Below are 27326 nucleotides of genomic sequence, written 5' to 3'. Positions count from 1 at the left end.
GACATAGGCTCCAGTAGCCTTGTGCAGAATGCGTTTAAATCTTTTTCCAGACTTGCGTTGTCAGTATTGAAGGATTGTTGTTTCCGCCGGTTGCCAAGCCATTTTCCTAGAGGCGATGCTAATAGACGTAGCAAAGTGTGGAGGGGGGTGACATATTACCCAGTGGATAATGGGCTTAGGTGGGCGGATGTATAGATATAGAATGCTTTTGCATCGACATTAGTATAGTGTCACGTACGGGATATGGTCAACATTGTCCCATGGCCAAAGGCGCATATGGCACTTTCACTCTAAGCAAAGATCAAGTCGAATCTCGTAATGGGAAAGCACGCCTGATCGTCAATTGACCATCGGGCGACTCTGTGCCGAGGCGAGGCTGACTCATCTCCCCTCTTCCTTGACGTGATCACTCATTCAGAGAGTCGAACCCAACTACTTTCTGACTCAGGATCGTCCAGCTCTCCAGCACATACACGTACAAACTCGGACCACCGCCTCCGAGATGCCAAAGTCGTCGAGCCCAGCGCTAGCGGTGCCAGAGTTTCGCGCAGTATGCCTTCTCCCTCAGTCTAGTGCTTCAAGACCCCATAATCCGCTAACAGACGGCAGTGTACGGAATGCCGGGTAGGATGCGCCCCTCGGACCCGTGCTGAAGATATGCTAATGGGTGAGATGGTGTAGAAGCGCAAAAGCAAGGTAAGAGCCAGAGTCAATATCTTGCCTTGTAATGTTGATTAACATCTACTCAAGTGCTCTGGAACTACCCCATGTCTGTACTGCAGCCGGAACAATAAAGAATGCGTGTTTAACCGTGCGCCATCTCGGACGCCTCTGACGCGGAGGTGCGCACTCTAATATTGAACTTGGTGTGATACATGTTGAATTTTGTGGTAGAAACCTCGACGAAGCAGAACACCGCTGCGCAAAGCTAGTAGAGCTACTCCGCAGACTAAACCCCGACATCGACAGCGAGGACGCTCTAAGGACAGTCGCATTGACTAGTACTGGAAGTCCTCGGCCGTCAGTTGATCGGCGGCTGAGTCTTGATCGCCGTGGGCAGGTCTCGGAGGAGGCGGATCGGTTCGATTGGAACGAGGACTCGTCAATTGCGACGCCACACAGGGGGCAGAGTCGTCCGGATGGGATGGCGTCGCTGCCGACGGGGAATGCGGAGGCTGGATATCTTGGTGGGTTAACTTTGGGCCATGTTCACAGTCAGAACTCATGAAGACTTCCAGGAACCAGTTCAGGCTCGAACATCCTGAGAGCCATCTCAAGTCTGCTCCCAGAACCAGCTGACCCCGATACCACGCACCAGGTATCTACTTCGACAGCAAATGTACCTCAACTCGAAACCCATCCAGCCATCGAACAACTAAACAATACTATAGTCCTGGACACTCTAATAGATGCGTACTTCCTGCACTACCACCCATCCTACCCGATCCTACACGAGAGCATCTTCCGACAAAAGTACCACAGCCGCCGTGAAGTCCGCATGCAACCAAGCTGGCACCCGATATTCTACCTCGTCCTCGCGATCGGCGACTGGATTGTGAATGGCGGATCTGGTGCAGAGCAGCCGGGGTATTATGCCGCCGCGCGGTCTCGCATGTCGATGCGGATGCTCGAGTCGGGGAATTTGCTTACTGTTCAGGCTTTTCTTCTTATGGTATCTTCTCGCTTGGCCTTCTTCCTTCTTTACGTTTCCGAAGGATATTGATCAATGTAGGGCAACTATCTCCAAAAGCGGGATCGCCCAAATACCGGATACAATTTCATTGGTATCGCCTACCGCATGGCGCTGGGTCTGGGCTTGCATCGTGAGCCCCCGGCACAGACGGCAGCGGATACGCTCTTGAATGAGCGGCGGAGGGTGGTCTGGTGGATTGTCTATTGCTTTGACAGTGGCTTTAGCCTGACCACGGGGAGGCCAGTCACTGTTTTGGATTCGTTTATCGAAACGAGACTTCCAAGGAATATTGATGATTCGGTACGCCATTCATATAAGTGCAAGTAGCGAAACTTGTTCCAGCGGGCCTTGTACCCATAACTTACAACGTCATATGATATCAGGGCTGCGACCTCGCCTCTACCCTTCCACCCCCAACAACCCAACCAACAATCTACTCGAGCATAATCGCACACTCGCGCCTCGCCATCATCGCCAACACCATTCACCGCGCCGTCATTTCCGCGCCCGCCAACAACCCCGCAACCCTTCAAACCGCCCGCTCCCTGGACCGCAGACTCAAAGCCTGGAAACTCTCTCTCCCAGTTTACTTCACCGCGCACGAGATCCCGAGCTGGTTCCGCGGCCCCCGCGCCATCCTCCACTGGAAGGAGCAGAACCTCCGCATGATGCTCTGGTGGGGGAGCCAGCGGACCCTCGCCCTGCCCCAAGGAGGATCCGACGGCGACGAAGCACAGAATATGTGCCAGTACACCGCGATCGAAACGATCCAGGACATCGCGACGTTCTGCATCGACCACGCAAATGACGGCACCCTGCATCCGGGACTAGCCTGGTACGCCATCTACTTCCTCTTTCAGGCCGTCATCGTCCTGAGCATCCACCAATTCAAGCCGCGCGATCCCAACGATGTCAGCCTGGCCGAGACGGATCAGGATCTCTGGGTGTTTTCCATCTCCAAGGCGCGAGATTGTCTAACTCAGTTGGGGAGGAGTAATACAGCCGCCAACCGGTGCCTTGAGGTGCTCGATCGGATTTGGAGTGGGGTGCAGACTACGCCGAGGGATGTTACGTCGCCTGCTGCGACGGGGGCAGCTGCTGCTACTGCTACGACACAGAGTCGTGGTGATCCCGGCCCTGCGTATGGCGCTGCGTCTACGCAGGCATACGCTGCGCTCGGAGAACCAAGCGCGACAACAACCACGAACCCCGATGCACACACGAATGCAAACCCCATCGCATATGCCGTGGATCCGGCATTACAGATCTTTCTCAAGGATGCGTCGTGGGATAATGCCATCTTTGAGGGCCTGCATGGATTCCCGAGTACGGTTGAAACGGACCCGTTGTATTATGACTTTGCAGGAGACACGTCTGGAGCCAATGGTGGGCAGGGATACTCTATGTTTGGGAATATGGATTTGGAACCTACCTAGACTCCGCGGTGCAAAGTATACCTCTACCGACACGGAGCCGTTGAGAGTCAAGATGATCCGGCCACTTCCCATATCCTCGTGCCCCAAGGCGTTCGAAATGTTCGCCGCTCTGATTGGTATTCTCGAAGAATGATCGTATAATGCCAAAGTAGTAATGTATGCATATCAGACCGGCCTGCCTTGATCCACGCAGCGTTAAGACTTATGCTATAACGCCACTCACAAGTTCCTACCACCAAGGGAATATATCCGCAAGCCACAATAACTGGCGGATATAAAAATCCCACAGCATATCTTCAGCGCACAGAGTCACAACTGGTGGAAATTAAGGATTACGTATATAAACAACACCCACCCGCGACGCATTGATCCCAGTTTCCCCCCCAAAGCCCTACGGGGCAGCCGCCGATCCCTTGCTGAATGTGGATACCTTTATCAATCTCTTCTCTATATGAAACGCGACGAAACAGCACTACCCCGTATCATTCGTCAGCGCCCCCCTGAAACCGGCAAACTCGGATGAAGAAGCTTCCTTGGCAGAGCTTGTCGGTTCTTCCGCAGGCAGAAGCTTTTCCACGGCATAATAACGTGTGTATATTGCTCTGTGGTCCGTTCTGCAGGAGAAATGTTCTGCCACCAATGGAACCACCACGGGCCAAGTCCCACATGGCCCGATTGGAGGAAATCGTACTGTCATCGAAACGCCGGGTGTCTTGCAGGATCGAAATAACAGCTGCAGAGGGTTGGAAGTGGCACCGCGTATCCACTGAATAGGATGAATAGGAGGCTTCGTGGTATATAAGATGTGATCATGGACCTGTCTATGATACGTTGGTAAGAGCGCCAACTCTCACAAAACATCTCTCACTCATTTCATTTCATTTTCCTTCCATTTCATACCGTAACTCTTGCCGGCCAAGATGTTCAAGCTCCTCGGTTCCCTCACCCTCGTTACCCTCGCTGCGGGCGTGGCTGCTTCGCCCGCCCAGCCGCTCATTACCGCGTCGCCGACTGTCAATACCGTCAACAAGCGTGCGGACAGCTGCACTTTCTCTGGTAGCAATGGCGCTGCCTCTGCGAGCAAGTCCCAGGCTTCGTGCGCGACCATCGTTCTCTCTGATGTTGCCGTTCCCTCTGGGACCACCCTCGACCTGAGTGACCTCGAGGATGACACCACTGTAAGTCTACAGTCTCAACCACAACTAAGAGCATAGCCATAGAGGGTTATATGTTAACAGCTGTATGTAGGTCATCTTCGAAGGAACCACAACCTGGGGCTACAAAGAATGGTCCGGCCCGCTCCTCCAAATCAAAGGCAACGGCATCACCATCAAGGGCGCCTCCGGCGCAAAACTTAACCCGGACGGGGCGCGCTGGTGGGATTCCGAGGGGAGCAACGGCGGGAAAACGAAACCCAAGTTCTTCTACGCGCACGACCTGACCGACTCGTCGATTACGGATCTGTACATTGAGAACACGCCCGTGCAGGCTGTTAGCATCAACGGGTGCGATGGGCTGACCATCACCGATATGACGATTGATAACTCCGCCGGTGATGACGAAGGCGGGCATAATACCGATGGGTTTGATATTGGGGAGAGTAACAATGTTGTTATTACCGGGGCCAAGGTTTATAATCAGGATGATTGTGTCGCTGTTAACTCGGGGACGGAGATTACGTTCAGTGGTGGTACCTGCTCTGGTGGGCATGGATTGTCCATTGGGAGTGTTGGTGGGCGTGATGACAATACTGTTGACACCGTCACTTTCAAGGACTCGGAGGTTACCAACTCGGACAACGGTACACTCTTCGATCCCATATTTTCAAGCAGCCATACTAACTGTCGCAGGCATCCGCATCAAAGCCAAGTCCGGCGAAACCGGCGAAATCAAGGGCGTGACCTACTCCGGCATCACCCTCAGCTCCATCAACAAGTGAGCCCCCTGCCGCCTCCCTTGCCAATCCTCGTACCCCCGCAATACTAACGTAATATCCGCAGATACGGCATCCTCATCGAACAAAACTACAACGGCGGCGACCTCCACGGCGACCCAACCTCGGGCATCCCCATCACCGACCTGACCATCGAGAACATCACCGGCTCCGGCGCCGTCTCCTCGGACGGCACCAACATTGCCATCGTCTGCGGTAGCTCCGGCTGCTCGGACTGGACCTGGGATAATGTTGATGTCACCGGTGGAGAGGATTATGATAGCTGTGAGAATGTTCCTAGTGCTGCGACTTGCTCTACCTAGAGCGGGTACTGGGTATAGGAACAGATGGAGCATCGCGGTCCGTGGTATTATCCAGCTTAGACGCTGGTATACGGTTTGGCGGCAAGGGAAGTTTTGACGGCTAGGTCCGTCACCTTTTACAATATACTTTAGTTTATTTCTTAGGGCTGCTGGTCTGAACTAGTCTCTGACCTTTTTATTTCTGTGGCTGTTGACTGTTACCTTTTATCTTCCTTAACTGATAAACAGCTAGTAGTACTTAGAAAAGGCAGACAACTAGTGTGTTCTCGGTGAACAAGCATCTCTATTAGCAAATTTAGACAAAATACAAGTACATGACAACGTATTATGCATCAACATCCGACCCGCCCTAGCAATAGAACTACCTAGGTATACCGCAGATGCATCTCACCCCCCAGCCCCACTCCCACGATCGTAACTGCAATGAACTAAAAGTCTAAACCATCACAGCAGCAGCCGCCAACCCGGCAACAACAGCCCCAGCCCAGGGCGCAGCCGTCATCATCGCAATAGCCGCACCATCACTGTCCGTGGCCTCCACCGCAGAGCCGCTAGGGCTAGCGGAGGCATCCTCAGTCTCTGCGCTGGCAGTGCTGCCACTGGTAGAGCTAGTCCCCAGCGTCGTGGAGGCAGGGGATGTTGTCGGCGAGGCACTGTTTGAAGCCGGCGCTGCCGTCGCAGTAATGGTGATTTCCGTAGCGGAGAGGTCATCGGTGCCCATATCCTCCCACGTGTCGTCGGTGCCGGTGCGCGCGACGCACGAGTCCGTAGACGCAGAAGTGTCGATTGAGCAGGAGGCTGTGTAGGCCACACTGTGAAGAGAGGGGATCTGTTAGTTCTTTGATCTGGGAGTTTGGGGTGTGTGGATCGATAAGTAAGTAGGTAGGTTTTATTGGTATGGTTGGTTAACTAGCCAAACTTACTCGTCCTCGAGGGGAACCACCATGCTGATCGCCGTGGGCTCTGCGATGAGAGTAACACCACCACCCTGGCAGATGGTCACGTTTTCGGCACAGGGGATGAACAGGGTGGTTGTGGATGCGGACTGGATGCGCTTTTCGTAAGTGCTGTGCTTCAGATCGCAATGGCTGGGGTAGAGGCAGCTCTAGTCTGATATTGAGATGACTTACAGAGCCGATGAGTTCAGCGGCAGTGACGGATCCACCAATGTCGGTGGGCAGGTTGAGTGTAACGACTTGGTCGGCAGCCAGGGCACCGAGGATAGGTGTGAGGGCGAGCAAGAGTGTGCTGGAGTGCATTTTGGGGGCGTGTGTGGGTTGGATTAAGATGGAAGGGGGGAGGAGTAAAGTAGAGTGTTGTGATTGATTTGAAGAGACTGGATCTTGCTGTCTGAGAGTTTAGATGTCGAGAATGATGTTGAAGGCCGTAAACCTCTTTATATACATCAAGGCATCATACGCGTTCCAGGCGATACCAAGCCATGCCCCATAACTTAGCTAGAATGCCACGTCCACTAAACTAAAAAAAGGCTTAGGGTGAGTGAAGCGAAGCTAAGCTCCCTGCGCCGCAGCCTTGTAAGCGATGTGACGAATCACAACCTAGAAACCAGCGTTGCGGCTGGCCAGTGGAGACGGCCGCATGGCCCCATCCCATCAGCCCTAACCACGAATTCGTCCCAACAAACACGTTTGTTTACCGCCCCTTCACGGGGTATACTTCGGGTAGTCCGAGTCGCCAATTGACAAGCCTTGTTGCCGAGTATTGGTGGGGGCCTTACGGGCTCTCCGGGGGTTCTAAATGGCCCCCATGTTACCACCTGTCGACAAGTCTCTTAGCGTGCACCTGGTCTCTGTGGCGTAGGAGCCGGAGTGGAGCAGCACCGGATACTTACGCCGAATGCCCGCCACCTGGACGGACGGTATGGCGCCGACTCTCACTACTGGCTTGTCCCTATTACCTTACTACCTCGCTTTGCCGAAGTCTGTAAATCAACCTACAGCTCCAGGGGAATGGTGTTCTGGGATTTTCACAAAGCTGCTGGATTAGATACTCTGGTTTGGAAACATTAGCTCTTCCACAAGTTTACTGCCCCGTATATATCAGCTCGACGGTACTACTCCAAGTTCGAACCATCGAGTCGTACAATTGCCGCCAATACTATGTACACATGGCCATGGTACCAAGTCGTCCACCGTCACTGCCAAGAAACAGATCGAAGTACAATAAACGAACGCAGGACTGGGAAGGGGCGAAATAAGTATATCCTAAGTATGTAGCACCAGAAGCCCCAGTAAGCTACTTACTTCAGGTAACTAGTTAACTAGTTACCATTGTGATTAGGCATAAGCCTTAGAGTAACTTAGTTATTTTGCAGATTGAGTCTCATTTCACAAGTTCACACTAGGCCAGCTCTGTTTGAGGTCTAGTTTTCAAAGAAAAACTCCCATATTCTCTGAAAGATCTTTATGCCATGGACATGATGCTGGGGTAGATCTTATGCATCATGATCTTTGAAAACGCTTGCCAGCTGGTCAAGGCATCGGATGAGGCTATCCAAGTCCTTATCCTCTAAGCTATCGTCTTTCGTCAGCGCGGACAAAAAGATTTTGCATTGAGATAACAGGGCGCTGATATGCATCGCATTGCTGATGTCACTCATTGAGGTCTTTTCCAAGTACCCCCAGATGCAAGCATTGTGGTTCTCCAGGATTTTAGCCATGTGAGAACGAAGTTCGTCTCCTATACCCTCCCCTCTGATGATGGTCTCGGACGCCCGCTCAGCCAATAATTTTGCTTCATTGTTGATGGCTTTAATATCATTGAAGATTCGTTCCTGTGATATTTCAAGGCCGGAAATTTGTTCTTCAAGAGGGCGTGCATCAGAAGCCAGCCTTCTCTCACAAGGAAGCCAGTCCTTCTGCTCGTTGCCGCGCAGTATCAGCCACGACATTATGTGTTGGTACAGAGGATCCGTTTGGAAATGATTCTTCCAAAGAAAAAGGACAGTCTTCGCGATTGCCAGGCCTCCAGGCTCTTGTAACTCTCCAAAAAGCTGGCTCAGTGAGCCGTACATGGCCTTAAATTCCTTGATCTGTTCGATGCGATTCTCGTACGCTGTTTCGTGGACAACCCTGACAAATCCCATCTTGCTCGGCCCTTCATACTTTTCTTTGAGCATCTTCGATATACGACTAGCCGCTTCCCATTGCTCGTAATTAGGAATGTCCCTTCGTTCACCCCGCAGAGCGCAAAGTTTCTCAATATCCTTTGCGGTTTCTGGTAGCTTGAATTCGGAATGCAGTTCCGAGAACGCGGCCACGAAGTGATATGTCAATAATGCTCTATACTCGGGTCTGCAATCGGCATTGTTCACGGCACAAGATGGATGGAAAGACTGTAAGATAACTGTTGTACTGTCCTCGGTGATGCTGATTTCCTTTCGCTCAAGTTTGTAATCCTCGCCTTTCTGCTCAATACACTTCAACCATTCGTCTCTATACCCGTCGCGGTGACATCTTAATATGACCTTTGGCGTTTTTATTTTCAAAATCCGAGCAAGAGCTTCATGGCACTTTTGGTCTTGCTTCGTTGCCTTCTTGTCGGGTTGATAAGAAAATGCATCCAAGACGGTAGTAGTATGGATGCTTCGAGCCCCGCGGGTGGCGAAGCGAATGAGCTGGTCGACGGCCTGAAGTGTCGGACAGGTTTTGACGAATTCGTCAAAACCAACATCGTACGGGTGGTAATATCTGTCGCGTGGACGTTGTAGGATGATGACTATGTCTGAAAGGCCGGCCGCCAGATTCTGCGCTTGTTTGATTTCATCTTTCGGACGCCCGAACAGGTTACCAAGATTTTCGAGTATCTCGATAGTTTCACAATCTGCACGACTTGGAAGACAGATTGGGGGTGCCTTGGCCAAGGCTTTCACCGAAAGAGGAACTGGGATGCCGAGGCATGTTTGGTGATTATGAGCATCCATGTCGTCCAGAATCCAACAAAGCGAGCTACTAGGTATGAATATAATTCCCCCAGGAGAAAACAGTCGTAGGTTCGGCTTGAGGGCGAGACAGTCTTTAATAGTCAGTTTTGTGTCACTTTGGCCTGGCGATTATCTGGTTAGGCAACAGCAACAACGTCCTTGGGCCGCAAGCTTAGGCCGCAACACAAGGCTGAGGCTCAATTTATCACGTGCGCCTCCAATGTTCGCAACACCTTCTTCGAGAAACTGGCCATAGGTTTTGGACGTTATATTCTGCAGGGCCACCTAAACTTAATACACAAGGCTGTTTTCTTCCAATGTTCCAGTGGTATTCGCGCGCACTTGGTTGACATGTGTATCTAGTCCCGTTCATGTTGTCAAAGAAACAGGGTTAGATATAGTATTATGTTCTCAGCATAGATCAAGATCATGATAAGGTTCATCTTAATAAGAAGGTTAATTAGTTGGCATACAAGGCCATGAAAATCTATACATAAACTTAGATTAGCACTTGGTAGCTGGCGATTACCCACGCTAACCGAAGCGAGCATTTGTACTTACCATACCTCCCTACTGTAGCGGTACGATTCATGATATATATGTAGATGCAGTCTTCCCCATGGGATCCTTGTACGGCTAAGAACGGTGGAACAGCCGCTGTCGCTGTTTAGTATTCGCAGAATCCACTGGTTTGTACATTGTGCATGATAATCTACTCTTTCAGGCTTTACTCCGTTTATTCAGATACTTGCTCATTTTTCGCGTCTTCAAAACACCGCGCCAGATCCATAACCTTGGCATCATAACCCATTCCGCCCATGAAGCTGACTCCAAAAGGAAGATCAGGACCAGTCCCTGATCCTGGTGTCGATCCCGCATTGATCCCCACAGCACAGAGGTCCAAGAGATTAGCAAAACGTGCAAACTGCCCAGCTGGAGAGTAGACGTTTTCGGTTCCTGCCTCCGTCCCCGGCTCGTTGAGGGTACTATGAGCAGGTGCACTCGGAACAACCAGGATATCAATCCCAGCAGGATTCAGCGGATTGAATAACTCCTGCACTTTCCGTACACAATCCGCCTGGCGACCCTGCGCCTGAAAGATTGCCCAAGGCTCCAGGGGCGTAGAGAGATGGTGCTCGTACATCTGCTGCAATCTGGGATGCAGGGAAGAGAGGTTGTCTGGGATAAACTGGGCTCCAATAGCGGCGATATGTTCAAGGATCAGAAGGCTCGTTCCATTTTCCGTAGCCACAAGCTTGCGGGCAGTTTCAAAGGGCTCGTGGTCAATTTCAACAAGCATCCCGCCGCAATCTCGCAACTTGCCAATCGCCGCGTTGAACAGCTCTCGCTGCGCATCTGAATAGCCCTCGTCAACCAACGACGCTGGCGGAACAGCGAAGCGGAATTTGCTCTTCCATGGCCGTGGATCTCGAGCATCAATGTGCCAGGTTGGTAACGAGGCAAATGGCTTCGCGTAGGGCTCCTTGGTATTATCGGCCTTTTGGAGTTGCAGCCAGACGGCGCGCGCGTCGTCAACATTCCGGGCCATGACTGAGATTGTATCCTGACTAGGACAGACGGGGATAGTGCCCTTGGTTGAGATGGTGCCTTTTGTTGTTTTGAGTGTGGTGACACCGTTACGGCCTCCGGAGAGGAGGCTCTCCCCTGTGGTATCCGTCGCCAGTGTAAATGCGACCAGACCAGCGGCGACTGCGACTGCAGCACCGGATGATGGACTGGAGCTACAGCCAAGTAAGTCGACAGCAAGCTGATCAGACCTCAGCTTGCCGATGAAAATGGCTCCAGCGTCCAGAAGGACCTGGACGACTGGTGCTGCAGCTTCGGGTGTGTAGGAGCCAGCGCAGGCGGCGGTAGTGGGGATGCCTGCGACGTCTAGACGATCCTGGACTGCAAACGGGACCCCGAATAATGGGGGCATGTTATGTTTGTCGTCTTTGTACCGCGCCGCAAGGGATTGTGTGGTTCCGATAACATCCTCCCTGCTCTGGATGTGTGTCCATACTACGGGATCTGTCTCCTTGTACTGTTCGATCCGGTCATAGACCATCTTCACGGTGTGGATGGGATCCTCAGTTCCCTCGCGGTATTTCCGTACGAGCTGTGAAATCGAGGGCAAGACACCCTCTGGTGGTGCGAGATCCTCTGGGGTATGATTCGCCGTCTGCTCCAGAAAATCAGAGCTGTCCCCAACAAACCCAAACAGCCCGTCTTGAGCACAGATGGTATCCATCGCCGTCGTGACCATCTGTGCATCGAAGCCGTCAGTGCAATCAGATAGAAGACAGCATTCGAATCCGCGGTCATTACACTCGCGAATCGTCGTCGTCACACAACACCTAGATATATCAGTGCTGCATCCTCATTGCAAATACCACTTGGAAGGACACCATACTCCGTCGTCACCCCCGCAACAAGCAAATGCGTAACCCCCCTCGCAAGCAAATCCCGATGTAGGCTCGTGCCCCAGAAACTCCCCTTCCCCGGCTTATCAATAACAAGCTCATCCGGTCTCGGTGCTAGTTCATCAATAATATCATGTCCATACTCCCCCCTCACAAGCAACCTCCCCATCGGGCCCCGATCCCCAATAGCAAGATCATGATGTCCATCCGGTGCACTAATCTGGCGCAGCCGCTTGGCTGCGGGTAGATCTAAGAGATCCGGTCTGTGCCCCTCGCGCGTGTGGATGACTTGCAATCCGAGTTCGCGGGATCGGTGCAGGACGCGTTGGAGTAGGGGTACGATTTTCCGAACGGAGGCGAAGATCTCGGGGTTTCCGCATTGCACTGAGCCGAAGCCATTCTCGTCGAGGAAGTCGCGTTGCATGTCGATGATGAGCAGTGCTGTGCGGTTGAGGGGGAAGGTGAAGCCATAGGGGCGGGATTTGGGGAGGGTGAATTCTGTCATCGCTTCGTTCTTGATCGAATCTTCAACCTGTTTTTTCTTGAATCACGGGGAGACCAGAAATTATATCCCGACTGCCCATCTTCAGTCTGCCCAAGATGGCTTTGACCTTGGCACACCACGAAATCGACAGACAAGTCGACGCTTGATCTTATCAGTGCTTCGCCGCTCGCCGCGGGCCGCGGCGAAACCAACTTTGGAGTAACTTTCTCTGATGGGCCTAGTAGTTTCGTGCTTATTCGCTACTGACATCTGATTAGGCCTGCTTGGCGCCAGGGCGTGGGTCTAGATAGGATATCAGATAAGGGCTTATCGCGCGGCTCCACGGAGCAGACACGCAAGAGATGTGAGCAATGATGTATAAATCGCCAGTCCGTCATCGGGGCGGGTTAGTTGGGCTTGGGGCAGCAACTTGTGCAAGTCAATCTCGTCGACAATGGCTGACCAAATCCGCCGGCGGTTCAACGCCGCAAAGGAGAAGCTCAAGCAGAAGCGACATGTCGCTGGATGGGTGCTGCCTCGGCAGCAGTCCTCGCTTGCCGATGAGGGGACGTGGTATGTGCATCTGTTGAATATCACGAAGCCGTATCTGACGAGACAGGACAAATATCGACATGGACGTGACCCCTCCCGAACGCCGGATCTGGGGCGCCTGGACCATGTTAGGGTTCTGGCTCTCAGACGCACTCAACGCGCAGGGATGGCAGGCCCCAGCTGCGATTCTCGCTGTTGGATTGACATGGTACGTACATCATCACCATCCGAGCATAGCCAAGTTATCTAACATGGATGCAGGCGCGAAGCAATCATCTGCATCATCTTCGGCAACATAACAACCACAATCCCACTAGCCCTCAACGGCGCCGTGGGCGCAGACCTGCACATCCCCTTTTCCGTAGCCATGCGGTCCTCCTGCGGATGGTATTTCGCGCGCTTCGCCGTGGTGGTGCGCATGATCACCGCGCTCTTCTGGCACGCCATCCAAACCTACACGGGCTCGACCGCAATCACCCAGTGCATCCGCGCAATCTGGCCGTCGTACCTCGACCTCCCAAACCACCTCCCCGTGTCCGCGGGCATCACCAGCCAGGAGCTGCTCTCGCATTTTCTGTTCTGGTCGATCCAGGTTCCATTCTTGCTCACGCCGCCGCATAAACTGAAGTGGTTCTTCGTGTTCAAGAGTGTTGTTGTCATCACATCCTCCGTCGCCGTCGTGATCACCATGACGCGCAAAGCCGGGGGTACAGGCGAGATCTGGGCCCAGGAGTATCGCGTCTTTGGAGAAACGCGCCGCTGGCTCATTCTCTCCAGTCTGTCGAGCTGCACGGCCAGCTGGGCGACAATGGCGACGAATATCCCGGATTTTACTCGGTATCTGCATGACCGGAATCGAAAAGCCATCTACTGGCAGGTCATGTTCCTCCCGGCCATCGCTCTGCTCATCGGTATGTTCGGGATCATATCGACCTCGGCTGCCAGTGTCGTGTATGGCGAGTACATCTGGGACCCCGTCACGCTGGTCGCGCAGTGGGATGGACCCAGCGGACGCGCGGGCGCGTTTTTTGTAGGCTTCAGCTGGTGCGTTGCGCAGATCGGTACGAACCTCTCGGCGAATGTTATATCCTGCGCGAACGACTTGACCAGTCTCTTCCCGAAATACATCAACATCCGCCGCGGGATCGTCCTTACCACCGTCACAGCCGGGTGGATCATGGTCCCCTGGAAAATCATCTACAGTGCGAGCTCGTTGCTGAGTTTCATGTCGGGCCTGGGAATCTTCCTCGCCCCCATCGCCGCAATCCTAGCATCGGACTACTGGCTCGTCAAACGCCGCCGAATCGATGTCCCCGCACTGTACAAGGCGCGCGGCCGCTACAGGTACAACACGTACGGAAGCAACTGGCGCGCGATGCTCGCCTTCCTCGTCTCGGTCGTCCCGAATATCCCGGGGATGGCCGCGACGGTGAATACGGATCTAGCGGGGAGTATCGGTGGTGCGCAGAAGATTTATGACATGTTTTATTTCTGGGGGTTTACGTCGGCGGTTGTGGTTTATGTGGGCTTGAGTTGGGTGTTTCCGGTCGAAGAGACGCTGGTGCCTGTTACGATTTCGGGGGATGAGGTTTATGCGGGGAGAGAGGTGGATGGGGAGATGTTTGATGGCGAGAAAGGGCTGCGGGCTTCGAGTGTGGAGAAGAAGGATGCGGTGTAAATGTGGCATGATCTGATAGATACATGCTCAGCACAAGACAAATAGAATCTACAATGCTACAGCGTCAAATAGGTTGACTCTCTCAGGTGTAGGATCCTGGAACAGAAGTATCATCGGCATTTAGAGTCTTGATAGGCTATTGAATGCCCTCGGCCAGTCGTAGGAACCCCGCAGTATTCATGATGTAGCACGTAGAGCGCCTTTTCTTATAATGCAAGTCTCTGCTCATGTATCTTACTGCACACTTGTCAAGGACAAACCCGGCGGGGAACAGTCCCCATGGCTTTAGCGACGCAGCGCTTCAGGGTCTGACGCCGACCCCAGATTTAGGCAAATAAAGCTCTGTCCTAGCCTAAATAGCGCCCCCAGTCATGCGGGGCGGGATAAAAGGAACCAATCTACTCCTGTGGCACCTCGCGGACTCACATTCTCACTATCCTTCTCACTTACCACTCCACACTATAGACCCTCTAATTCAACTGAAAACTAACCATGCCCATCAAAGTCGGGATAATCGGCTACGGCAACGCCGCAAAAACATTCCACATCCCCTTCGTCACCGCGATCCCCGAGTACGACCTCGTCGCAATCCTGCAGCGCGCCGAAGCGCCCGCGGACCCTGCTTCAGCACTGCCTGGCACCCACTGCACAGTGGATATCCCAGGGATTCGTCACTATCGCACGCCGGATGAGTTTTTCGCTGAAAGCGAGGTTGACCTCGTCGTTGTTGCGACGCATCATGACACGCATGCGGAGTTTGCGGAGAGGGCGTTAGAAAGTGGGATGCATGGTTTGTTTATTTTTATTTTTTTCATTCCTTTGTTTGGGAGGATAGAAGGTGGGGTAGTTTCGCTGACTCGACGGAAATACAGCCATAGTCGACAAACCCTTCGCGCGCTCCTCGGTGGAAGCAGACCGTGTCATCAAGCTCGCGAACGAGAAAGGTCTAATCGTGACATGTTTCCAGAATCGTCGATGGGTATGCTCCCGCCCTCCACTCACCCCGTGCCCCATCCCTCTACCTTTTTATTTCTAATTTGAAGTGTCTAATGTCACTATCCAGGACGGCGACTTCCAAACCCTCCGCAACCTCCTCAACCAAGGTGCCCTCGGGAAGATAATGGAAGCAGAGCTCCACTACGACTTCGAGGCCCCGCCCTGGCTGAAGTATATGACGAAGGAAAAGTATGAGCCGGGGGATGGGCATGTTTTTGGGCTAGGTAGACGACCCACTCAACCCTTGCCCTCCGATACACGGTCATACGAGGGGGTCCCGTGCGCGATAGCAAGACTAATAATGACTGTATAGGCTCCCACACGCTCGATCAAGCCTACGCCCTGTTCGGCCGGCCCGCCTCGGTAACAGCATTCTTGCGGAATCAGCGTGGAGTAAAGAGCGAAGTCGAGGACTCGTTTACGATTATCCTGCAATACGATGGCCCAAAATCCGACCTTCTTGTCACCGTCAAAACATGCGTCGTAACGCCCCTCGCTCGGCAGCTCAAACAACTCGTCCGCGGAACCGAGGGCTCGTTTGTAAAGTGGCAGGCGCGGAGTACATGTCCACAAGAGGAACACATTGCGGCAGGCATGAAGCCGCTGGATTCAGGGTTTGGCACGGAGCCGGAGAGTATGTGGGGCGAGTTGACGACGTATAAGCCCTTCGATCCGAGTGTTCAAAGGTTCGATCCGGAGTCAAAAAAGTATGTGGGGAAGTATCCGACAGTTCCGGGACGGTGGATGGGCCTGTATGAGAATCTGGCTGCGGCGATTCATAGAAGGGAGGAGTTGGCGGTCAAGCCCGAGGGGGTGAGGGATGTGTTGAGAATTATTGAGCTTGCGAGGGAGTCGAATGAAAAGCGGGTTACTGTCGCGTGGACGTGATTGTTTATCGGAGTGCTTGGGGTAAATGGTCGGTATGAATGCGATGACTCGGATCAAAACTCCGTGTTACTTCAGAGTTGGGGATGAACATTGAGCGCGGAGGGTGACTACCATCCTGCTGACTTGCCAAGACAATGAACACGCTTGAAACGGAAGATAATCTAGGGTAGTCAAAACATCTCCCATATATACTGACTGCTCGTGTATCACACTGTTCCGACCTGTTGTCGCACAGTAAATCAGACGTCCGCCCAGGCCGCATCTTATGGCCATTCAAAGACACTGCGAGTAATCAACAGCATCGAGACTCCATATCCAAGCCTGCTCCGGGAACAACTGCTGATCGGACAACGACCAGCCAAGACCACTCGGACTGTCCTGCTCGGGTAACTCGGCAGAGTAGCTGGAATTGATAGCTAGTGTCCAGATCAGGATCCGTTCTCCAGAATACCAAGAACAATACACAGAATAGCATTTACCTCTATCAACGTCCGCAATGGCCTGCAGCAGAGTGGGGTCTGGAATATACTCTTGTCCGTGACTCGGAATGTCTCGCTCAACAATTGCGGTACCATGCACTGGTGCAGGAAATATCTCGCCAGGGGCCAATGCGGGCATCTCGTGGGAAAAGTCGTTGGCAGGTACCGGTGGCGGCCCCGTGGAATATGCAGTTGTAGGCTGCGTCGGATGCGCGACGGAGCCCTGAGAGATCAGCTGCGACCCATCAAGCAACGCACCCCACTCTTTCTCCATGGCGTGTCTGACAAGCTGTTTCAGGATCTCCAACCCCTGCGCTGAGAGTGGCGAGTGCACCCGTAGCTTCTGCTGCACTGCCATCAGCCGCTGCAGACCGAGTTTGACCTCGTGGGACTGCGGGCTGAGCGGATCGGTGCTGAACAGGATGCACAGGGTTAGCGCTGCCGTAAACGTGTGGATGCCGAGAAAGGCTGCGGCGTATGTTTCTGCGGCAAGCGCCATAACAGGTGCCAAGATGAGCCGGGATGTTGTGAGTGCTGCGTCGCGACAGATCTGTAGCGAATCGAGCAGTGGACCTTCGTTGCCAGTGCCGGGGGGCGCATTGTTGACTAGGTTGGTGTGGGATTTGAAGCGCATGGACAGTAAAGGCCTATGGACGAGGATGCGAGCATTCTCGTAAGCGAGATGCAGGGTCAGGGCTTGGAGTTGATAGATGTGGCTCTCGAAGCGTGGCCCGGATGCTCCCACGTCGCGGTCTAAATCTTCCGGGGAGGCATAGCTGCTACCGGGGGACGATACATTCAATGCGGCGGGGATCTCATTTTTCCAGTCACTCAGCTTTTGATTAAGGCCGCCAACCCGCGCCAACAACATGTTGGGAGATGGAAAGGATTCCGGTGCCTCAGTGGACCCGATACGGTACAGCTGGGCGAGCACCTGTTGGATTATCACAGAGAGTTTCGACATCAAGTACTTGTACGTCAACAGAGTAGTCTCGCACAACAGTGGCTGCTCGAATGAGGCGGGTGAGGGCATGCAAGAAGGTGATGGGCACTTTGCAGACGGGTCGAGGGGCTCAACGTCCCAGTCTGTGTTTGTAATCGAATGAGGGTATCCATAAGACATGGAGCAAAACGTCTCGATCTCGTAGATTGCCCACCAGCACCGCTTCCGGGCTTCATTCTGATTCCGCCATTTGAACAGAGCCTGCCCTGTACTATTTTCTGGCGTTTGCTGCTTTCGATGCAGGCCCAGGGCGAGCGCGGTTCGTAGAGCACAGCCACACACGGGCCATGCGACCCCTGGATCTCCGTGGAAGAGGTAATATGTTCCTAGGAGGACACATGTCTGGGCGGATTCAAGACTGCCCCACGCGACGATGTCGAGCAGGTGCGACCGGATCGCGGTGAGGATCTTCGACTTCAGAGCCTCACAATCAACCTGCGCTGCCGCTAATAATTCCCTGCGGTGAGCACCTGAGTACTCGATACCAATAGCAATGACCATCAGAAAGGAGCCAATGAACCCAATATCATAGAATTCATGCTTCGCTTCGTGTCGAGGACGCCGATTCGAGGGTTTGTCGTAGAGGACCTGCCACCTCCGACGAAAATCATCCTGGTGAAAGAGCAAAACGAACCAGTGCACGCAGTCAAAGTAGGTATTAACAAGAAGTTTCGCGACATTATAGCTGGGGAGCAGGGACATCAGCTCCTTCACAGCCGGTTGTGCTGCCAGCAACCTCCGGTTTCGAGGTACTGGTCTGTCACTGCGATCCCCGGTCGTCTTGGTAACTCTGGCGGACGTCCTGCCACCACCGGGAATCGCAGTGGCTAACGGGACTTCGGGGGTTGGCGCGTTGTACAGTCGGAACGCCTATAATTCATTCAGCCGATACTGCCACGAACCAGTATTGTAGGGTCGCAAGCGTAGCTCTTACTCCGTCAACCAGGGACATGGTCGAGCTCGAGCCACCTAATTGCTCTTCACTGATGGACACGGTAGGATGAGATACATCATTGCCCTCATCAGCGCCAGCTGTAAGCTCATGCCCGCGAGGACTAGCGGCGCGACGTCCTCGAGCTTGCTCTGACGGACCTGGGAGTCGCCTCTTCCTCCCTCCATCATGTTCATTCGGTGCAGAGAAATTCGGGCGCGGCGATGGCGCGTATGCTTTCCAACGCTCTCTCGTAACCGGGACGCACTCGACCCCTGTTCTTGCGCAAAGGGTACACGGCCGTTGCGTGTCGCACTTTCCCCGGGTTAGTCGCCTGTTCCTTCCTGGGAGAGGGGCCCGTGAGGGTAGTGACGTTTTCCCGATCGCCACTTCACAAACGCACCTTCAGCTTCTGTCGCTGGCAACGCTGGCATGCTCGAGCAACTCTTCCCGGCGTCCGGAGTGCCATCACAACGCAGTTGGACGTCCGGTGGGTGCCTTCGACGGTCAAATGGTTGAGCGAGTGGTCGTCGTGGAGGAGGAAACCCCACGGAAGACTCTGCTTCTTCAGGCAAGTGTTTCCGGTGGGCCGAGAATTCGATATGGGCGAATCAGAGCCGCCAAACTTCCACCGGAGGGCCGGGGCGTGTACCAAGAGTCGATCGTTCTGTCACTCTCTTCTGATCGAGCCAGCCCCGAGCACGACTTGGTTCGCCTCTCGCCCCGGCGGTAGTAATTGCCAAAATTGGTAGGGGTGCACCTCAGCTATATAAACACCACAGATCTAACATATGAATCCTCAATCCCAATCCCAATCTCGAATCTGGCATCCATTCAACAAAATCATCAACCATCAAGCCAAGATGGCCGAACGGACAATCACAGTATCCCTCCCGCAACTGGCGAAAATGATCGACCACTCCCTCCTCCACCCAACAATGACCGACGCAGAGGTCCTCGAGGGTCTGAAAATCGCACGAGAGAACCACGTCGCGACTGCCTGCATAAAACCCTACAGCATCCCACTCGCGAAGCAAGAACTCGCCGACACCGACGTCCTCGTCTGCCCCGTCATCGGCTTCCCACACGGGAACAGCACGACGGCGATCAAAGTCGCCGAAGCGAGCGCTGCAGCCGCGGAAATTGGCGCCGGTGCTGAGATCGACATGGTTGTTAATGTCGGTAAAGTTCTGGGTGGGGACTGGGGGTATGTGGCTGAGGAAATCCGGCAGGTGAATGACGCCGTCCAGGCTCACGATGTGGCGCTGAAGGTTATCTTTGAGAATGATTACCTAAAATCTGAGCACATTGTGCGCTTGTGTGAGATTTGCACGGAGATTCAGGTTGCGTTTGTCAAGACCTCGACTGGGTACGGATTCGTCAAGCAGAGTGACGGGTCGTATAACTACAAGGGCGCGACGGTCCGGGATCTGAAGCTGATGCGTGAGAAATCGGGACGGGATGTTCAGATCAAAGCGGCTGGGGGTGTTCGGACCCTGGACGATCTGTTGCATGTTATGAGTCTTGGGGTTACGCGTATTGGGGCTACAGCGACTGTGGCCATCTTGGAGGAGGCGAGGAAGAGGGGGATTGGACAGGAGCCGAAGCGAGTTACGTTTAAACCAATGAAGGAGGAGGGCCAGACTGGTGGATATTAACTAGATGGTATTGTCTGCTGCCTCGGCCTCTAGCGATGAGCTTCTGTAGAATGGCATCACTGCTGAAAAACCATAACAATGAGGCCTCCACAAGTATACCATCGCCTTAGGGCTGAAACATTCCGGCCGTAATGGTGTCCGAGGAAGTGCCGAGGGCTTCAGTCCTGCCTTGTGCCAAATACGAGAGAAGGGTCTGGACCGGCCCGTAGCTTATTTGGACCCTGTACTATTGCCCCAAATGCGTCTCGATGCCTTGCGGGTTTCTGCAAGCTAATCCAGCTAGTATTTAGTATTAAGCAGTACTATTGTAGGAATACGTGGCAATCGCCAATACACTTGCTAATATTGTCAACATCAATTCTAGAAGCTAGATTCGTACTTTGCTGTACTCTGTACCGATGCAGTAGTAGATAATGCTTCATTGAGCGCTCTAGACGATAATTACTGATGCAATCATTCTGCTTTCGTATGCACACTAACCACTCCCATCTCCCAGCAATTCTACACAAGCATGTAAACTAATAGCAAACCGCATACGCAGCTCAATTCACCTCGCCAATTCCTCCCTTCCTAGCCAAAGTCTCCTCCCAGCTCACCCCCTCACGGCCCACGACGGCACCTTGGGCTCCCACGGGTTAAACTTTTCATTATTCCTCGCATCCCACGGCATCCACTTATCCAGCTTCTCCCCAAGCCTATTCAAATCACTATGCGCACTGCCCCAGTTGTTATTCAGCAGCTTGCGGTTAAACTCGCAGGGCATCTTCTCGAGCGACACTAGCGGCGCCCGGAACCACCGCCCGTAATCGTTCTCAATCTCATCATCCTTGGCCTCGGCCTTGCGCAGCGAGTGCGTCCCCGACGAACCAAGGTGGTACACGATCTTCGGGTGCGAGCCCTCGAACCGGATCGTCGACGAGTAGTGCGTCGTGTAGTCGCCGTGCGCGGACCAGCTGACGAAGAAGACCTGGTCGTTGAGCGTCCACACAATGACGTGCTCCCAGTCGTGCTGGTGGGCGTTTGAGAACCCAGAGTCGACTTCAAAGTAGTATCCGTAGAGATACGCGCACCAGCCGTGGTTGCAGCGCTCGCGCACGTACGTCTGGCTGTGGTCTAGGCGTTCCTTGTCGCGGCATCCAAAGGGTGTGTAGGGGCCGTGCGAGGAGCGGACCCCAATCTCGCTCTCACTGTCGGTCGCATTGGCAGCGAAGACGACTTGCTCATCGTCGGCGGCTCGAGGAATCCCTGGCCCACCTGGGGGCCGCGGTGGAGCGAGGTTTGGGCTGAGGCCGGCGTTGAGCTTGTAGTCTTTGCCGATGGCCGCGGTCTGGTAGCAGCTGTCCGTGTCGAAGTCGAGGACCGGTTGGAATTTGATGGCAAGCTCGCTGGCGGTGTCGGGGAACGGGGTGAGGAGCTCTGCCAGACAGGTTCCTAGCACCAAATGAAGGAGGGCTAGATGTGGGAGCTTGAGGGACAGCATTGCGGGCGCTGAGGTTGGAGTTGGGGTTGGTCTGCGAGGTTGTAAGAGTGTGGGTTTCTTTTCTGAAGCGCTTCCCAACGGCTTTCATATATACAGCATTCCAAGTGCTGTCTTTTTTTCAGGGAGGCCATGCTTGTCGCAGCCAGCTGAATGCGATTAATTTTCCACCCGCTTGAAAAAGAGGCATAAGCCTCACCTGAATCGCAGGCCGCGCCCTCGATGCGTGAGGATCCGACCGTAGTCGTATTGTGCGACGCCACAAACACTTGGCTAATAAACAGAGTGATACTGTGACATCCCTGAGCGGGATGCATCTATGACAGGACGTCATTATGCATATTAAAGCGCTCCATTACCCTTCTAGATCTAGGGAACCCCACTAAGGTCGCCGTTTACTTCGCAGGGATTCTCAGCCCTAGCGACTGAAACCCCGACACGCCGTCGGCTATTTTGCCCTTTATGCACGAATGCTCGTAGATCAGCAAAGGTCATCCGAGATTGGCTTTTCCTTGCCGGTCCAGGGTCCTTCCATTAATGGTCTAGAACTGGCTCTCTGTTTCAGCTCCAACTTCCCCGGAAAGATTTTTCAGCCCTAGATGCTTCTCGGGCCCCCACGTCATCCTCGCATCGGCGGTTCCGCTTGCGCACTTCGCACTTCGCAATTGGGGCCACTGCTGGCCAAGCAGTCATGGCATGATCTTGCAGCAGACAAGCATTGCAATATACGATGCGGTGAAGACTTGAGAGAAAACAGCTGAAAAACAGCTGATAGGGATAGGGCTGGATTGAAGCCCGGAGAACCCCGAGGGCTGAGATGCACTCGGGGCGCATGCATTGTCTGCTCATTCATGATAGTACTAGGCAGAGTTATAGTACCCGCACCTCAGCTAGGTCGACGGACTTCCAGTCCTCAAAGGCCATCCATCCTATAACTTGTCGCAGTCTCAGTGCCGGTTGCTGATGAATGTTAAAGAGAGACCCTCGCCCATTCCAATCGCAATCAACTACTATTGCTCGCATCACTACTGCCTGCCTGCCTGCTACTCAAGCGAACCCAAAATGGCGACCCCCAAACAAAGCAACACCATCCTCCTCTTCCTCACAACCCTCCTTTCCCTCCTCCACCTGGCGACATCCCAAAAAACCCCAAATGAAAATCTCGTCCTCGCCGACTGCGGCATCGGCCTCGGCGTCAACGGCGGCTCCACCTCGCGCGAAATGATCTACTACCCCGGCGACGTGTGGACCGGCAACGGGGCCGCCACCAACCGCCCGACAATGATGGTCAACGTCCCCTGGAGCGGCTCGTACCCGTGGGGCCAAAAGGGCGGCGTGTCGGCGCGCATGCCCAACGGCGACGTGTTTACCGTGCACATCAACCCGGCCATCAGGGACCCCGTTGCCGCGGGCGACGCGTGGCATATGTACGAGATGCATTTGCCGCTCAAGTGTTACTCTTATCATGTGAATAACGTGTACAAGCTGGATGATGGGAAGTGGTGTTCGTCTGCGTATGTGTGTAATCATCGCGGCACGCCCACGCCGCATGTTAGGCCGGCTCCCGCGCCGGGGCCGGTGAATCCGGGTCCGCCTTCTGGGGGTGCGATTTGTGATGTGTTGAATAATTGATGTGGTGAGGGTGCTGAGAGGAATTGGTTGGTGGCTGTGGGTCTTTGTGGAACGAGGTGAGGTGGCTGTTGACGCGTTTCATTTATTATCTCAGTGTTTTGTACTGGCAAGTCATGTCATGGCGGGTATTCATGGTCGAAGCATTTGGTTGGTGCATCTACTCTTGCAGCGCGCTTTGTATCTAGAAAAATGTGACTTGAGGTTGTGACTGGACGGGGAGAGGCATGCGCTGGGCCCTCTTATTTTATTATCAAAGTATAACGTTTGAACGCAGTGGGGGGTACACCTAGAATTCCATCAATGCCTGCCAGGATGTATATATACTTGGTGACCTAGTTGAGCTATCTTCATGCTATGGATGGTCATCCAGCTGCTCCAATATCACTCTGAAAACCTCGCCACTCCCTCAACCTTCACCTCTACTAACCCAGTTCCAAAAACCTCTTCCAACGGCGCAACAAACGCCATCTGGCTCCAGCTAAACTCTAGATTCCTGCCCCCATACACGAAAACTTCGAACCTTCCCACCAGCTCTCCGTCAATCCACACCACTGCCCCATGCTCGACGTCCGTTGCAATTCGGATATCCACAGGTCTCTGACTCTCAGCGTCAACGTGAACAGGCTCATGGATTGACGTTGTATTCACCCAGATACGGCCCGGGTGGCCAGGGTCTAGTTCAAGGGCGTCTTCCGCCGTGACGGAGCGGAGCGGGTACATGTACCCGTCCTCGTTGAAGATCAGCTCCCCTGTTTCGGTGAGGGAGAGGGTATTGTCGGCGCTGGAGAGGGTAAAAGGGCCTGTGGCCTTCAGGGTCAGAGTATAGTTCATCCCCTTGCTCCCCTTACCCAGAGTGGTGTGGTTGTTGGCGGGTGAGCACGCGGGACGCGTCCAGGAGAAGAGAACGTCGCTCTCCCCATTCCCGGCATCGGGCACAATGACCCGGTCGAGGTTCTGCGCCGGCGCTAGAGGCGAGAAGAAGTCGATGCTCGACGCAAGAGTCTCGGGGTGAACCTTCGGCCCTCGACTCCCACTCCACGCGCGCGCCCCCACAAGCGCAATCCCCCTCCGCATGGCATAGTACATCTCGAGCTTCGTCGATGCATCCGGCCCATTATCATTCCATGCCGCCAGAACAGCCCCCTTGAGCAGGGGCTCCTCTGATCGGAGCTGCAAACTCGCATTGACATGGTTAAAATCCTTCGGCGTCCACTGCCACCCGGGCACCTCGCCGAAATCCAGAATCCGACTCTCGTTGAAGAACTGCGGGTATGTCGCTGGGTAGATGGGCGTGTGGTCGTTCTTGATCCCCATGTACGCCCACCAGTCGTTCGAGTTGATGACGGCGTGGCCCTGCGCGACGAGGTCGAGCGGGTCCGATTGACCGAATTGCCAGTGCTGGATTGTGATCTCGGGATTTATCCGGATATTAGTGCTCGGCTCGTCCATGGGCGTTCCCCAGATCCGGATACTCTTCCCGGACGTCTCGTTTACAAAGTCGGCCATTGTATTCACGAAATTGATATAGTCGTCTGCAAGCGTCGCGTCGTACTCGTCCGCGCCGACATGCACCTCCTTGACATCGAACCACGGGAGAAACTCGGCCCAGATGCGCTGAATAGTGGGAATCGTCTCGGGGTGCGAAAGGTTCAGCAAATCGCGCTTCGGCAGCGAAAGCTCGGGCTTCCACTTGGTCACGTACAGACAATGGCCCGGCGCCTCGATCTCCGGAATAACCGCAATCCCTCTCCTCGCGCAGTGGAGCTGCATATCCGCATACTCCTCGCGCGAAAGCGTCTCATTCTCGCGCCCGTGGATAATCCCTCTGAGCTCCTCGTCTTCCGGGAGAAGACTAAAATGGGAATAAACATCCTGCCAGGATTCATTCCGTCCGCGGTTCAGCGGGTAATTGTCGCTGAGATGGTAGTGGAATTCGTTCATTTTGAAGAATGACGCGTAGCTGCACATTTCTTTCAGGAAGTCTTTCGTGTACCACTTGCGGCCGGCGTCGAACATGTAGCCGCGTGTGGCGTATGCGGGGGCGTCGAGGGTTTGCCCGGCAGACAGTGTGTTGTTTCCCACCAAAAGCATCTGAAGCAGGGTTCGCGTCCCCCAAAACATGCCCCTGGCGCCAGATCCGTTGATCGAGATGGAGGAGGGGGAGATTGTTAGTTCATATCCCTCCGTTGTTTGCTCGCCATTTTCGTAGGTCATTGATGAGCTGTTGCCTGTAAAGGCGCCCAGCAGGACTGCGCCATCAGCAGTGGTAGGGTCTGGCAGAGATGAGACGGTCTCGAGGGACCAATTGTACCCGGTGACCGCGTTGAGGTCCTCGAGAAAGACCTCGGCAAAGTCGTAGCCGTTAGGTGGGATCAGAGTCAGACCATCTGTATCTTTGGTTGTGGCGAGAGTCTCCTCGATATAGATCTTCCTGCTGCTTGCCTTTACATCCCATGTGCCCTCTTGCGTATCGAAGCCAGGGGCGGGTGGAAGCAGCTGCAAGGGAGAGGAGGCGAGAGCCCCCGCGGACAGTAGGCTGGCGGCGAGGATACAAATGCCCAACATGGTGCTGAATCTGTACTTCGCCATGTTATCGCGACTTTGGCATTGTTTTATGGATGGGATTGACAAGGTGCAACGGTAGCAGTCGCATGCGGAGAAGTAAAGAGGGGGCATTGTTTGGTCACGTGGCAGGGTCTTGATAGCCCTCACTGGCTAAAGGGATAAGTTATCGGGGTGGTATTGACTAGCCCGCAAACGGCAGGGATATGCATTCCCCGCCGATTGTACTCCAAGGCCAAGAAGCTGGAAGCTATCGAAAGTAGAATGTAACATGGCGATATGACCGTAAAGATAACATCCATGGTATATATAATCGCAAAGCCACTCTTTGGCGCCCTCTGTATCGTATCCCCAAACCAGCACGACATAGGGCACAATGTCAGGTACAGTGGGAAATCCTGTTCAGCAGATCCCTTCGTCCTCATCAGCACCCCGCCCTCAACTGCGCTCCATACCCCCGTATATCCTCCATTACAATCCTCGTCTCCTCATGCTAACTAGGATTGCTAAGAACGTCGCTCCAACCGCCTCTAGGGCTTGACAATACTCCTCCATATCTTCTATCTTATACTTTTAGAACTAGTTGCAGGGGTGTTGTTTTCCGGGTCGCGAGCACTCTCCTCTGCCATGGCGTAACCGGTGAGAGGCCAGGACTGATAGATTTGGTTCCTGTCTCAGTCGACCTGCAAGGACGAGCTCCCCTATCCAGCCAGCGCAATTGGGTACGCCCAAGTCGGCGCCGCGGGTAAAGAGCAGTAGCACGGTTAGTCGGATGGAGAAGACGGCGCAGGGGGCCAGAGTGCGCTTGACGACTGTTGATGAGAAGAGAGGACTGATGCTCGATTGATTGTGATACCCTAATATTGTATATACTCGCCGTATCTTCATACTCAGTTTTGAAAAGTATATGAATTGATGTCTCGTAGAATAAAGTGTCGAAGATCTCTATAATGACAGACTACTGTCCATGCTTGCTTGTTTGAGCACTATAAAGTATCTCGGACATTGCCCCAGACCAAAAATACTGTTTTGACCACAATGTGGAAACCAAGGCTGAATCTGGCTTAAACTCATACCCATATATTGGAACAGTATTCGGCCGGTTGAATTCCTCATTATTCAGTTGCTGTACAATTCTGATATTCCTAGCGGAATCCGGGCTTGCAAGACACACCGAGCCAACAGAGAGACGGCAGTGTATACGAATCCCGCATTGTATCCTCAGTCGCAAAGCA

General features: G+C 53.7%; 11 protein-coding genes across 11 annotated transcripts; 6 read left to right on the top strand and 5 right to left on the bottom strand.

Annotated features, from left to right (window-relative positions):
• Nucleotides 1-491: 491 nt before the first annotated feature.
• Nucleotides 492-3129, top strand: BJX68DRAFT_277867 (transcription factor domain-containing protein; the record flags this gene model as incomplete). The annotated part of the gene is made up of 9 exons (XM_071048412.1): nucleotides 492-550; nucleotides 610-624; nucleotides 682-696; nucleotides 751-842; nucleotides 895-1187; nucleotides 1239-1672; nucleotides 1733-1993; nucleotides 2077-2739; nucleotides 2812-3129. The coding sequence occupies exons 1-9, from the start codon at nucleotides 503-505 to the stop codon at nucleotides 3127-3129; spliced, it is 2139 nt and encodes a 712-aa protein (XP_070896070.1). The 5' UTR covers nucleotides 492-502.
• A 627-nt stretch (nucleotides 3130-3756) lies between these two features.
• On the top strand, nucleotides 3757-5597 carry BJX68DRAFT_150658 (glycoside hydrolase family 28 protein). Its single transcript, XM_071036663.1, has 4 exons — nucleotides 3757-4307; nucleotides 4378-4930; nucleotides 4980-5064; nucleotides 5130-5597. The coding sequence occupies exons 1-4, from the start codon at nucleotides 4050-4052 to the stop codon at nucleotides 5383-5385; spliced, it is 1152 nt and encodes a 383-aa protein (XP_070896069.1). The 5' UTR covers nucleotides 3757-4049; the 3' UTR covers nucleotides 5386-5597.
• A 2139-nt stretch (nucleotides 5598-7736) lies between these two features.
• On the bottom strand, nucleotides 7737-9356 carry BJX68DRAFT_277864 (uncharacterized protein). Its single transcript, XM_071048411.1, has one exon. It carries the CDS (start codon nucleotides 9326-9328, stop codon nucleotides 7841-7843), a length of 1488 nt encoding a protein of 495 aa, XP_070896068.1. The 5' UTR covers nucleotides 9329-9356; the 3' UTR covers nucleotides 7737-7840.
• Nucleotides 9357-10064: 708 nt separating this feature from the next.
• On the bottom strand, nucleotides 10065-12256 carry BJX68DRAFT_269812 (amidase signature domain-containing protein; the record flags this gene model as incomplete). The annotated part of the gene is made up of 2 exons (XM_071046448.1): nucleotides 10065-11685; nucleotides 11742-12256. The coding sequence occupies 2 exons, from the start codon at nucleotides 12254-12256 to the stop codon at nucleotides 10065-10067; spliced, it is 2136 nt and encodes a 711-aa protein (XP_070896067.1).
• A 611-nt stretch (nucleotides 12257-12867) lies between these two features.
• On the top strand, nucleotides 12868-14465 carry BJX68DRAFT_277861 (nucleobase cation symporter-1 family protein; the record flags this gene model as incomplete). Its single annotated transcript, XM_071048410.1, has 2 exons — nucleotides 12868-12995; nucleotides 13049-14465. 2 exons carry the CDS (start codon nucleotides 12868-12870, stop codon nucleotides 14463-14465), a joined length of 1545 nt encoding a protein of 514 aa, XP_070896066.1.
• Nucleotides 14466-14957: 492 nt separating this feature from the next.
• On the top strand, nucleotides 14958-16349 carry BJX68DRAFT_269810 (uncharacterized protein; the record flags this gene model as incomplete). Its single annotated transcript, XM_071046447.1, has 4 exons — nucleotides 14958-15255; nucleotides 15338-15444; nucleotides 15529-15685; nucleotides 15775-16349. The coding sequence occupies 4 exons, from the start codon at nucleotides 14958-14960 to the stop codon at nucleotides 16347-16349; spliced, it is 1137 nt and encodes a 378-aa protein (XP_070896065.1).
• Nucleotides 16350-16622: 273 nt separating this feature from the next.
• BJX68DRAFT_277856 (transcription factor domain-containing protein) lies at nucleotides 16623-19277 on the bottom strand (the record flags this gene model as incomplete). The annotated part of the gene is made up of 4 exons (XM_071048409.1): nucleotides 19166-19277; nucleotides 18766-19077; nucleotides 16829-18701; nucleotides 16623-16765 (listed from the first exon to the last, which is right to left on the bottom strand). Exons 1-4 carry the CDS (start codon nucleotides 19229-19231, stop codon nucleotides 16623-16625), a joined length of 2394 nt encoding a protein of 797 aa, XP_070896064.1. The 5' UTR covers nucleotides 19232-19277.
• Nucleotides 19278-19625: 348 nt separating this feature from the next.
• BJX68DRAFT_257223 (2-deoxyribose-5-phosphate aldolase) lies at nucleotides 19626-20420 on the top strand (the record flags this gene model as incomplete). The annotated part of the gene is made up of 1 exon (XM_071043305.1): nucleotides 19626-20420. One exon carries the CDS (start codon nucleotides 19626-19628, stop codon nucleotides 20418-20420), a length of 795 nt encoding a protein of 264 aa, XP_070896063.1.
• A 470-nt stretch (nucleotides 20421-20890) lies between these two features.
• Nucleotides 20891-21900, bottom strand: BJX68DRAFT_277852 (NPP1 family protein; the record flags this gene model as incomplete). Its single annotated transcript, XM_071048408.1, has 1 exon — nucleotides 20891-21900. The coding sequence occupies one exon, from the start codon at nucleotides 21898-21900 to the stop codon at nucleotides 21013-21015; it is 888 nt and encodes a 295-aa protein (XP_070896062.1). The 3' UTR covers nucleotides 20891-21012.
• Nucleotides 21901-22959: 1059 nt separating this feature from the next.
• Nucleotides 22960-23529, top strand: BJX68DRAFT_269806 (uncharacterized protein; the record flags this gene model as incomplete). The annotated part of the gene is made up of 1 exon (XM_071046446.1): nucleotides 22960-23529. The coding sequence occupies one exon, from the start codon at nucleotides 22960-22962 to the stop codon at nucleotides 23527-23529; it is 570 nt and encodes a 189-aa protein (XP_070896061.1).
• A 352-nt stretch (nucleotides 23530-23881) lies between these two features.
• On the bottom strand, nucleotides 23882-26364 carry BJX68DRAFT_277850 (beta-N-acetylhexosaminidase; the record flags this gene model as incomplete). The annotated part of the gene is made up of 3 exons (XM_071048407.1): nucleotides 23882-23915; nucleotides 23957-25989; nucleotides 26320-26364. 3 exons carry the CDS (start codon nucleotides 26362-26364, stop codon nucleotides 23882-23884), a joined length of 2112 nt encoding a protein of 703 aa, XP_070896060.1.
• Between the last annotated feature and the right edge of the window lie 962 nt (nucleotides 26365-27326).

Source organism: Aspergillus pseudodeflectus, assembly GCF_044049435.1.
Source record: "Aspergillus pseudodeflectus strain CBS 756.74 chromosome Unknown BJX68scaffold_42, whole genome shotgun sequence".
Classification (NCBI taxonomy): domain Eukaryota; kingdom Fungi; phylum Ascomycota; class Eurotiomycetes; order Eurotiales; family Aspergillaceae; genus Aspergillus; species Aspergillus pseudodeflectus.
This window is presented reverse-complemented; position numbering and strand designations above follow the sequence as displayed.

What these genes read in the sequence shown, in the direction of transcription:
- BJX68DRAFT_150658 (XM_071036663.1), top strand. Translation starts at nt 4,050, where the DNA reads ATGTTCAAGCTCCTCGGTTCCCTCACCCTCGTTACCCTCGCTGCGGGC. An exon ending in ACCTCGAGGATGACACCACT is followed by an intron (nt 4,308 to 4,377) that starts GTAAGTCTACAG and finishes AGCTGTATGTAG; the next exon opens with GTCATCTTCGAAGGAACCAC. An exon ending in GGTTACCAACTCGGACAACG is followed by an intron (nt 4,931 to 4,979) that starts GTACACTCTTCG and finishes TAACTGTCGCAG; the next exon opens with GCATCCGCATCAAAGCCAAG.
- BJX68DRAFT_277864 (XM_071048411.1), bottom strand. Translation starts at nt 9,328, where the DNA reads ATGGATGCTCATAATCACCAAACATGCCTCGGCATCCCAGTTCCTCTT.